This window comes from Anarhichas minor, unplaced genomic scaffold (genome assembly GCF_050575085.1).
Source record: "Anarhichas minor isolate MPS153535 unplaced genomic scaffold, ASM5057508v1 ptg000026l, whole genome shotgun sequence".
Classification (NCBI taxonomy): domain Eukaryota; kingdom Metazoa; phylum Chordata; class Actinopteri; order Perciformes; family Anarhichadidae; genus Anarhichas; species Anarhichas minor.
This window is the reverse complement of record NW_027466472.1, coordinates 11,956,139-11,968,548: the sequence shown is the minus strand read 5'-3', so window position 1 is coordinate 11,968,548 and position 12,410 is coordinate 11,956,139. Positions and strand designations below refer to the sequence as shown.

At 42.7% G+C, this 12,410-nt stretch overlaps 1 protein-coding gene across 2 annotated transcripts in view; it reads left to right on the top strand.

Annotated features, from left to right (window-relative positions):
* schip1 (schwannomin interacting protein 1) overlaps positions 1 to 12,410 on the top strand; it is a 183,842-nt gene that overhangs the window by 49,682 nt on the left and 121,750 nt on the right. Inside the window, exons 6-8 of one of the 2 annotated variants that reach the window (XM_076100927.1) lie at positions 7,086 to 7,117; positions 7,362 to 7,418; positions 7,798 to 7,933. In XM_076100927.1, the coding sequence (XP_075957042.1) occupies positions 7,086 to 7,117; positions 7,362 to 7,418; positions 7,798 to 7,933 (225 nt within the window). Of the gene's footprint in view, positions 1 to 7,085; positions 7,151 to 7,361; positions 7,419 to 7,797; positions 7,934 to 12,410 lie in introns of both variants that reach the window. The other variant, XM_076100926.1, reaches the window with a different exon arrangement.

The following is a 12,410-nucleotide window of genomic DNA, read 5'->3' as shown; positions in this document are numbered from 1 at the left end:
CATTAAGCTTCCTCCTCTGAATACATTCAGCTATTATGTTTATGTTAAGCACAGGAAACTCACAGAAACGCACATTAGCTTGTCAATTATTCGTTTCTCTACTGCACGGCGTAATGGTGCCTTTTCTCCATGGCTCTGTATTGGCTTATGGGACTATCTTTAGGTTTTCTCCCTGCTCCATTTCCTCTCTCTCAGTACGCAGCTCCCCTCTTCTCTGTCTCTGACACCGTCAGTCATTAGCCTAACCCTCAGAGCAGAAAGAAGGACTCTGTGCGTGCGTATGGGGCAGTGCAATAGAAAGAGAGAGTGCCAGTCAGCTACGATTGCAGGGTCACTGAGGGACGACATTGCCAGTGTCTGGCCACAGAATCCCAAGGGACACGGGCAAATCTAAACACACACATGCAGGTGCCAGAAGACACAGTATCTGGTCAGGAATGGCTCCAGATAACAGCACCTGTCCTCAGTTGTTGCTATCACACACACACACACACACACACACACACACACAGCACACGGTGTACTGTCAGGTTCTGTGTCCCCGTGGCAGAAGAGAGCGATGAGGATGTGAGGGTGATGGCAGAGATGGCGCCGGCTGGCTGGCTGGGCCAAAGAACCCCAGGGAGGCTTGACTGATAGAGGCTGCCTCCAAGCCCTCTGGATAGCTTGTGTGTGTGTGTGTGTGTGTGTGTGTGTGTGTGTGTGTGTGTGTGTGTGTGTGTGTGTGCGCGAGAGATAGGGGGTCTATGCAGTATGGCAGATGGTTTGATGGTGTTTAAACCAGTTAGGTTACCATCAGCCAGGTCATGACAGTTTTCAGTAGCCTCAAGGTTATGCTACTATTGGGTTAGGAGTTCCTGGTTGTTGTCTCAACAGAGCTGCACAGAAATAATTCATGCCTGTAAGGAAAAATAATCTTTATTTTTGCTGATTGACTTTGTTTGCTCGATGTTGGCTGACATATTGTTGTTAGTCCCAGGCACTGAACAAAAAGGTGTTGGTGAGGATAATTAAGTACATTTACTCAAGCACTGTACTTCAGTACAAATGTGAGCCACTTTACTTCATTTTTTCCCCATTTTATTCTTCATTGTTTTTATTCCATTCATTCATCTTCTACTTTGGTATTGTAAGCAGGTGGAACTGACGTTGAGGGATGGTTGGTGAGGTCATTTGCAGAGACATATTGTACTTTTACACTACAATTATCTGACTCCTGCAGTTGCCACAGTACTTACAGTAACAATGTACATAGACCGTTAAAACATTGCATACATGACACTAACCTACAGTGTAAAATAGGTAGAATTTGCTCCACATGCAACTAAAGCAGTATGCAATTGTATTCCAACTGTATTGACTTTGATAGTGTTTTATCTTCTTTTTTCCTTGTTTAACTTTCATGTGTGACTTTGTGCACGGCCGCAAACCATCATGACATCTGTGCAATGAGTGGAATTATGTGGTTAGTTATAGGTTAGTAAATGCATACTGTATGTGTTCCTTTGTGTTCCGTATGAATGTCTATGCCTTCTGGAGACTGTGTACCAGAGTTAATTGAGTTCAGCTGGAAAACAAACACAGCTGGCCAATGTTCTGCAGTGCTGGAAGACGATATAGAGTGACGACCCAGGATCTGTTGCTGGCACTTCACATCGGGAAGCTCATCAAGCGTTGAAGAGGAAAACCAACTTAGAACGAGAGACTGTTGAAGGAGCACAAGAGAAACAAGAAGAGATGAGATCAAGAAGCAGCCGCAACAAAACAAGCAGGGGAATATATCGTGTTTGTCGTTTGGGAGAGAAGGAGAAGATAGTGACCTTACAGAGCAACTGAGTAGAAAATGTAGTGCGGCGATGAGGGAAAAAGATTATGACTTTGTGTTTTATAGGCTCTTTAGAAGTGCGGATTTGTCTGCTCTCTTTGTCTGTCACTCTGTCCCCGGAGAAGAGTTAAGGGGGCATTTAGAGGAGCAGGAGAGCTATTTAAATCATGTGTGTGAGTTTTAGAATGTGTGTCTAGATCAGTTGGAGGTGCAAGGGACAGATTTACGCCCCATGTACAGGAGAGATGAAGGTCATTTCCCAGGCAGGCCATTTCGCTCTCTCTCTTCTGTTTCTGTGGCTGGCTGGCTGGCGTTGGTCCAGTTTCATTTCTTCACAGCCCACAGGCTTGTTCTTTTACCTCCATATCCTTTATTCTCGCCGCCAACGAAGAACCTGCTTTCGTATTCTCTTTCTCCTTTGCTCCCTGGCCGACTCTGAATCGAATCACTTTCTGTCTCTCTGCAAAGTGCTGTGTCTTTATCTTTCCCCTGCCCTTTGTCCCCGACAGCTGAGGTATCTAACCTCTCAGAGCCCCCCCTCCCCCCCCCTCCCCTCCTGTCTCCTGTGTTGTCTCTCCCTCATACAATAACACTGCATTTTGAATCTTGTTGTAGGAGCATTTAGTCTTCCTTCACAAGCTAGATGAGTCTCACAAGTTGATCATCCGGTGAGAAACGAGGCCACTTTGTGTGACTGAAATGCTCAAAATGAGTTGCATGACATGAACGAAGATGAGATCAGTGTTAACCATTTGCACCTGAACATCATATACAGGGATCCTGATCCAAATTTATTTTGCCGTCATACAGTGTAAAGAAGGTGGCCACATGTATTAATCAGCACATATAAAAAAATAAAAAAGAACATTTATCCTGTGTCTGTACCAACAATAGAGCCTTTAATGAATCAAACTGCTCATTTCAGCCAGAAACACTCCAAAGAACTGTTCTCTGTTTTTTTAAAAAGTCATTCTTTATAGTCATTATAGTCCTTATAGTCCTTATAGTCATAGTTATTATAAAAAATGTGATGTGCACCTAGGTTTTAAAGCATTATAATGACATAACAATACAATAAGACAGCAGTGACACCAATTGTAAGACAATAAAAATGATAAAAGAAACAACGATGAGGCAGTAAAAACAAAAACACTGTAAAAACAATATAAAAACAATAAGCAGTATAAAAACCCTGAGATCATATCAGATGTGATGCAGCGTAACAGGGAAATAAAAGGCAGAGAGGGCAGCTGTGAATGTGCGTGAGCTAGTCCATGTCCAGCACATCAACAGCTGTACAGATAAAAAGGCAACCCATCAGTGATTTCGTCCTCATAGCAGAGATCTGAAGATAAGAGCTGAGATTCTTTGCACAGAGAGTGGTCAGGACAGTCTGAAATGGTTTTGTCCTTCCTAAAGACCTGCCTGTTGTAAATATCCCACTGAGCTTGACTCGACCCATCTGTCCTGCTTGACACATCAACAAGCCTGTCAAGCCTTTTATTGATGGCCGTGTGTGTATACGGCCATCAGTGCAAAAGAATAAAACTATTTCTATTGGATGTATAAAAAAATATGTCAGGCAAATGAATCATTTCTAGGATTTGAGGATATTCAGGGCTTAGCCTGGACCTCTGTCGGGTCGTGCACTCCTGCTGTTTGGAGCTGTGACAGGGCGAAGGCAGCAGCCATAGGGGCCTGCTGGTTTCTCATCCAAACCCTGCATGCTCTCTAACCCCTAAGACCTCCCGAACCACTATTGGTCCACGGTGCTCCATTATGTCTCTCCCTATCCCTGCCCTCCTCTCCATGAAGGACGCCAGTACATTTGTCACAGTGTAATTGAATCATCATAGTTTTTCCTTTTCCATCTCTCTTAATTCTGTGTGTTCTCATCGCTTCCTCGCGCCTGTCTTATTTATTTTCATATTAGTTTTGGGGAAATGGAGTGAAGGAGAATAGACTGATGAAAGAGAAAAGGTGGAGGCATAGAGGGGGTGAAGGGGGTGAAGGAGGGACGGATTACAGGCGAGGGCTCGTGGTTTGTATTTGGAAGTCAGTAGCTCTATTTCCTCTGTTGTTGTACTGTGGGTTCAAGGTCTCAGCATCAGCATCTCTCTCTCTCTCTTCCTCCCTGCCTCCTTCTCTCTCTGCTCTGCCTGACTCTACCATAAATCCACCAACACACATATTTGCACACACACACACACACATATATATACACACACACCAATCAATACAAGCCTGCTTGGCACTGCCAAAGCCCAAAATGACTATAGATTTTCTGACAACTCCGCCACTAAATTATGCAAACCTTTGGTTTATGTTCCGGTACTTTTTTTGGCATTCCTACACAAGATAGGGATGGGCTTTTCCACTGAGGCAGGGATGTAATGATACCGGTGTGGATAACGAAAAAAAAAAAAAGGCCTTCAGTTTGGTACACAATAATTTCAAAATGTATTGCTATAGATTGTGAAATCAATACCGTGTATTAAGACCGTTGTAAATATCCTGCTGAAGTCGGGTTTTTATTTAAGTGGTGAATCATGCGCTCGGAATATCAGTGTTAGAATTTCTGTTTAGCAAGCACACACATGCACATATCACACATATCATACACACACATAATCTATGACAGACACAGTGATACAAAGGTAAAGGAAACATTGATCCAGTGAAGATTCCATCCTCAAAGTGCCGATTCATGAAGTTCAGGGCCGGGTAAAATCTTGAATGCAGATAATATTTTCTATCTATCTATTATCACAAAGCTAAAGTCGGCATCCACAATAGAGTTTAATGCGAAATATTGTAAAACACATGTGACGAAGACGAGAAAGCCATTTTTACTGCGGTTTGACAAACTCTCCATACACAAATCCAAATTATTTGACATTTTTCCCTTTATATTTTCAAAACTTTACAAACATTCTCATCAATTAAATCCTATTTTCTTTTTTTTACCTGAAAAGATACATACATCAACACAAAATGCCAACAGATAATTATTAAGTCTTGTAATAATACGGCAAGCTATAATATCATAATAATGTAATATTATCTGCAGCAGTAATGTTATTTTCAACATGTTTTTGCTCAAATTTACTGTATTTGAAATCTTGCTATTTGCCGTGTGTGTTTTGTTTTAAGTAAAAAAGTAATTATAATGAGATTTGACGTAATCTCTAGCTTGACACTTTATTTCACTTGATAACTTTTTTCGTACTTATTTTAAGGGAACACGATATAATGAGCTAGTGTGGAGGGGATCATTTAAGGTCAGCTGTTGATAGAGAGACCAGTATATCGATGGAGATGCTTCTGTGTGTAAGGTGGTGCTCATGTGTGCATGAATGTGTTTGTGCCAATTTGTGTGCGCTTGTTTCTGAGATGGACTAATAGTTTGCCTGGCCAGCCCGTGGCAGGGCCATCAGTAACTCTAAGTGGAAATTGAAAGGATCGGCTCATTCATTCTTCCAGCAACTCCATTACCCAGAACCTAACAATCCCACACACACAATCATCCCTCCTCGTTTATACTTGGCTCATCTCTCCATCACCATCCAAGTCTTTATTCACTCAATACAAAGCAATCTTAGTGTCTTTTAAATTCATTCTTCTGTCTTTATTTCTCTTACTTTTGCTCTTACTTGTCACCCTCTCTGCCTTGCCTCTCTCAGAATTCCAAAATGGCCATTTTTTTGAGTCGGTTTAAACTGCCCTGACTGGATGTGTATTTGCAAGATTGATGGACTGTATAAGAGAGAGACAGCTTTTCTGTCCAGGATAGCGTTAAGGCGGATTTGGAAAGGCTGAGGTGACACTGACTCTCAAAGCAGAAGAAAGTACGGTGGGGGGGGGTGCAGAATTCACATCCGAGCCACAGTTACGCTTTCACAGATCCTCTTTTCATCAGAGAGACATCGAGTGGGAAAGATAAACAGAAAGAGATGAAAAACAGCTTCTTGATGCAATCATTGATCACTAGTCAAAGTCCTTGATTCTGTCTAATGAGCTGCTTGTTCCTTCTGGGAGGGAGCGTAATGTGAAAAACACTGCCTGCCACAGTGAAATTGGGAAAACAGCCCAACAAGATAGACCTTTTATTTAAAAAAAAAAAAGATGTTTGTGTGTTTTTCGATAGTAACGTTGTGTTTAGCTGACAACCCAGTAAGACAGTGATTCAATTAGACACATGTATATGTGCTCATTTACACTTCAATCGGGTACTTTCTCTGTGACCCAAGGGGGAAGAATATACATCGTTATATCATGAATACTAAACACCTAAGAGCGACACGCCAAAAAACCACTTCAGTGGTAGTGGTGGTGCTTCTAGATGTAATATATTTCTTCGTGTGAGTCTCTTTAAAGGCCAATCTGCCATCTAATAGATGCAATATATTATTTTTATGCATGCTTCATAATGCAGTAATGGCGCAATCAAACCAAAAAAAAAATCGAATAAAAGTGGGAAATTTTGCAGGGTTCACTCGTCGCTCGTCACCAGAAGGTTAAACACACACACACACACGCACACACACACACACACACACACACACACAAATACACTGTGATGTAGCTGTGAGCTGCTCTGTGCCCTGATGTGACCCTCTTGGCTCATCAGGAAGAACTGCTCCACTTAAACTTTGTTGCTCCCTTGTAATTGAATTAGTCTGCTCAATTATGTAGAGGCAGGCCTGTCCTCATTACGCGCCACTATTAAAGCTTGAGGATGGAGCCGAGGGGAGAGGAGCAGCAGACGAGGAGAGTAGAATGAAGCTAAAAGTCATTTAAGTGAAAGTGTAAAGTTTGATCGCTCTAATCTTCAACGTGTTTGACACATCTGTGCAACAACTGTGCCATAGTTTGTGAATTATGTCCAGCTCTATGGTCTCTGGCTTGCCTGTCTGTCTATGTTTGACTTTCCTCTTGGTGCTTGTGGGCCAAATGCCTTGAAAAATGCTGAACCAGCAAATTGCTGCACTAACTTCACAGGAAAAACGTCTAACTGAGCCATTTTCCGCCAAAACACTTGCTGCAGGGGTCCCTGAGCTCAGCACAATGATCCCACATCTGGCAAACATCGAATCATATTTGCACACACACACACACACACACACACACACTCAGTAGGGCTATTGCCTTAATCTCCCTGTGTCTGCACTAAAGCCACATATCTGAGATTTCAACTGCTTTCTAATTTCTGTCTCTTTGTCCCTCTTTGTGTCCCTCCACCTGTCTCTATCTCAAACAGGAGCAGCTGAAGAGCCTCCAGAGTGGCTTCAAGCATGTTGATGATAGGGGTGTCCAGCTGCAGAGGTGGGTTAACACACACACACACACAGACACACACAAACAGAGAATAAACACAACCCAGAGAGAGAATGAGCAGCCTGCTCTAGTGCTGCTGTAAATGCCCATCTCCCTGCAGATGGGACCAAGCCATCGTTGTTTAATTACTGATAACCCAGACTGAGATTGGACTTGTGTCTGTCCTCTGATTGCCCTCTACACCGCTTCCCCTTCTCAGGAATCAACTGACCATGGACCTAGACAACATGCCGCCCATTGAGACCAAGGTGTTGATGTGAGTATTTCCTTTCTCTACAGCTGAAAAGGAGCAAATTTGAACGTTTATTTTTAAGTATGTCTAATAAATAAATAAAAATCCTCCCAACCTGTGATGGCACGAATCTGACTGGTTGATGATTAAGAGGACAGGAAAATAGCATGCCTGCTATTTCTTGGTGACTTTTTTCCAATCTTCACATTTCTCTGTGAAATAATGTATAAAAGTGATTCAATTGAAACATTACAGAGTTATGTAATTATGTGTTATGTATGCATGGGTATTATAGTAGGAATCGGTTGGGACTGAGATAAGTTTTTCCAATTCAGAACTGCGTCACATCGTAAAGCTTGAGTGATCATCCATGCCTTCTCCATCTCTCCATCGCTACATGTAGTATCCAGCGGGCCTGGCGTGACTTCCTCCAGAGACAGGAAGCGGAAAAGAGGAGCCCCTCCCCTCCCTCCCTCTCCTCCTCTGACAAGATGAGCATGTCCATCAGCATGACGACCCTGTCAGATGGGAGCACCCCGGTAAGTAATGCTTATGTCAGAAATATTCCCCATTACAAATTCAAGGCATTCATACAGTGACTGGCGGTTTGTCCGGAGGCTGTGTGTGTGTGTGTGTGTGTGTGTGTGTGTGTGTGTGTGTGTGTGTGTGTGTGTGAGGCTACGTGTCTTTGAACAGTTGAACAAAAAGGTTTGCTAATGTTGCTGTTTCAGTGGTCTTTAACTGTCTCAGTCAGGCTCTGTACGCACCATATGTGTCACATATCAGATGTTACTGAGGTGAGAATATGGGGCAGTGCGTACAGTCCCATTGCTGTCCAGCAGGGGGCAATATCTCTCAGCTAATGTCTTCAGTGTGCAGACTCACATCCATCCTCTTCTCTGGGAGCAGAGAGTAAATATACAAGGATTTGGTCCGACATTCACACACTTTCTCTCACAGCGGCAACACGCCGGTAATTAAAATCCGTGGAACAGCTATTCTCATTCAGCGCATCTTCCCCTCATTCAACCAGCCCACAATAAATCCTCAAGATGTTCTAGTCATTATAACTCTGCACTGACGTCGTCTGCCGCCTTCTAGCTGAATAGCAAGCGTGTGTGTACACTTCTCAACTAATCTCCGGGCCTGAAGTCAACAGGCAGGTTAAATCTCAGAGACAGCTGGGAGAGTTCTGTGTGTGGGCACACTTAGGTGGCACTTGTCCACACAATCACAGAAAAGCTTTCACACAGACTGTTTGATTTGGATTCTTGTGGATAAAAAGCGGGTCAGGTGAGAAGAGCATTCGGAGTGGTGTGCAACTGCAATGAATGTGTGCACCCTTCAAGGCTTGTAGCTTTACAGTAACGCGTGATGTGAGCAGCTGACTGGTCAGTATTCAGTTCAAGAAGGTTGTGAATAAAGTCAGAAGGCAGCCTATTATTTATTCCATACACGCACACACTTACAGCACACACATAGTAAACACAGCTTGTGTTTGAGATCCTTTGGGATGGCTGGGAAATGCTTAGATCTTCTAAATAGGCAGATGATCTTCACTGAGAGAAAGAGAGAGAGAGTGCGTGTGTGCCTAAGGTCAAGGGAGATAGAGGAGAGCGGTAGAGAGGAAAGGAAGATGAAAAACAGACGTTGGCTCACTGGTTGAATGTGCTGACGCTGTAGATCCGCTCTCTGTGGGAGCAGGAGGCTCAGCATCTCCTCTCATACAAGTTAACTTAACTGTGTCTCGCTTCATACACTGTGTCTCTGTCCTTTTTCCTCTCTTCATTTGATTGTCTTTTCTGTAGAGTAATACATTTGGTGGATGTGACAGCTCCACCCTGTTTGAATTTCTAACAGTTTTGTTTCTGTCGACCCAGCGGTACATTCTCAATCCACAGCAGGCAGGGTCTACACATTCATAGTTGCACATACACACTCACACACACACACACACACACACGCAAGAAAGGAGACAGGGTGATGTGCCAGCCATCTCTAAAGTGATTGAATTTGTAACCTTTGTGCCTTTTACATCCGTCTTTGACAAAACCATGCTGCATGACACTGCAGCATGTGTGTGAATACATTTGTGTGTGTGTGTGTGTGTGTGTGTGTGTGTGTGTGTGTGTGTGTGTGCTTGACCCCGCTTGCGTGTGTGTAGTGTGCATCAGTGTACGTAACCACGTCTTTGTGTGTTGCTATAAGCAAGCTATTTTTTCATCCTCGTGTGTTTTCAGGGGGGACGGCTGTTATGCTCTCAGCAGCGTATGACTGATATATAGTTGACATGTGACTCGTTACTGTGTGAATTATCTTTCACGTTGCATCTCAGCTCACTCATTGCCATGGCAATCCTGCAAAATAGAGCAGCACTGGATATCTCTCTTCGTGATCGATCCCTCTGCTCCATGGCAACACCACAGAGGGAGGCAGAAATTATAGGTTTCATTAAAGAGGAACCTAACAAAACTCTGGATTTTATGCCCAGATATGAATCAGCTGTCTACATTTTATTGTTTCATAATACTGCACCGCATCAACACACGGCCCGCCGACCACCTACAAGTACACACACATGCACACGCACAAGGGAGAGTGAACACACACACACACACACAGACACAGGCGCATGGACACACAGGCCACTACAGCTTTAATTTCAGACTGTCTAGATGATAGATGTATTTTTATAACCAGACATCAATCAATAGTGTTTGGGGACTGGCTGAATGTTTTTCTAGCAGGATTGGCACTAAATTATTTGAGAAATGAAGATGAAAACAAACATCCAGCAAAGACCTAATCCCATACAAGATGTTTGTTTTATTATTTGTTAAAACTTTGAGGTGTTTTAATCCCGAGTTTCAGAATAAAGTCTAGTTTCCTGCCTCGCTTCATGGCTTAATGGTGGCCTGCGTTTTGGGAATGAGAGCTGTCCATTGCCTCAGTGCTGAACTGTGATCTATGATGTAGTAGCCACGTGTTGCCACTAGAGGGAGATCCTGCATCACTTCTTTTTTTTGTTATTTCTTGGGAGTGACTGGACCAAATGTAGCAAACAAACATTTTGACATTTTTTTGGGAAAGCAACAACCTCAAGATAGCCAAAGTATCATAACTATAGTCATGTGATGCCTGCTGTGTGCATTTCAATATGTTAAACAGGGCACAGGATTCTTTGATTTTAAATTTCTACTAATTTTAGAGTTCTTCGGGCATTTAAGTATATATGGGTTTCACAATCCTACAAATATCCAATCTTGATGCATAAAAGTGGGTTAAAATCACAGAGAGCTATGTCAGGTTAACAAGGTATAATGAAGGTACACAATATGTATTTACTTTGTTGACTGTCTTCCTGCATATGCATATGCAGTATGTATGTGTATATATATATACAGTATCACATGTATGTGTGTGTTGGCTGGTGAAGGGCACACAGGGGCAGCTTAGTCCATCTGGCCTGCTAAGGTGCAGTGAGTCGGGCCGAGCAGAGCAGCACTGCCTTCCCCATCTGCCAGCTGTCATGTTTCTCCTTCTCTGCCCTCTCCATCAATGCTCTCTTAATGTTCCCCTCCTCCCTCTCTTTTTTTTTTTGTCATGCTATAGTTTATTTTTGCCTCCGCCTTTCATATTTAATGTCTTTCTCTTTTTCTCGTCTCTTTCTCTATGCTTCGCTCAGAACCTCCCTGCATTGTTCTCGTTGTGGCTCTCGCTCCCTGTTTCAGTCTCTGTCCCTTTATCACTTGCGAACCCCCCCCCTACTGTTCTCTTGACTTTATCAGGTCATGCAGCTGCAGCTATGGAAGCCGGGCAGGGGAGGCAAAAAAAAAAAGGTTAGGCAAAGTCTGGGGAATGTCCGTGCAGGGACTGTATCTCTGCTCGTTGTGTACATAGAGCAGGAGTTGATTCCACAGAGATTAGAGACGTTCAGCAATGTTTCATATCTATTCAGGTCTCCAGGTTAACTTCTCGGTCTTATTGGAGCTGTCCTGACATAAACCACTGACTCAAATTTGTCATTACACAAAGCATTCAGCAGATTACTGAACCTGCAGCCTGCACCGACTATACCCCGTGTCAAAGCATTTAACCTCTCACATTCATTCTTGCCCATCTAATCAAATGCAGGGTCCAAATCGTTGCCCTGTCACCGAGCTTCCATTATTTCATTCATCATAGGGTTTTTTTCTATTCACTGTACAAGCCAACCTTTCATTACTATAGATGGAAGAAAGCAGGAAAGGTCACATATAGTATCAACCCAGTCGAATGGTTATTGCATTAGGGCCGCAGCATTGTTATTGTATGAATGAGTCCCCCTCAGGCTCACCGTGTCCCCATTATGTTGTCTTTACTGTACATTAACCTCATGGTTCACCGTTCACTCATAGGTAGACAAAGACAGCTCACCAGGGTTGAATTACTCAACCACTTTAATGGAACTTTTTGTTCGTTTATAGTCTTTGTTAAATATTGTTGAGCTTATTTTAAGGTAAATGTATACACAATGTATATTAAATAGGACAGTATGTAACATTTGGCACCAAGGCACTGGTGTTATTCGTACTTTTTAATGTTTCGTTGCCGTTCATTGTCATGCTCCCTCTGTCGGGCTGAGCTCCTGCAACTGCACACACACATGGACACAAACACAGACACACACGAAGCACCAGCAGATAGGCCGCTGTGGTGAAGTGAAGGACACTCCAGTTGACGGTAACTACGCTTATTACTGTACATGCAATAAACTATTTGAGAGTAAAAAGCCAATACTTTATCACTACATCTGTGAACATGTAAAACGAAAGTGACATGTTACATTTGTTTCCAATGAGCTATTAATGGCTTTATATGGTGACTTTGTTGTAAACATATATAAATTAGAAATAACTTCTAATTCAGTTTTAGTTCATTTGTTTTTTAAATCTTTTTAAAAACAATTATTTGGTCATAAGCACCACTTTAATGAAATAAATGTATCACTTGGTCAGCGAACATTAACCGGTCCTT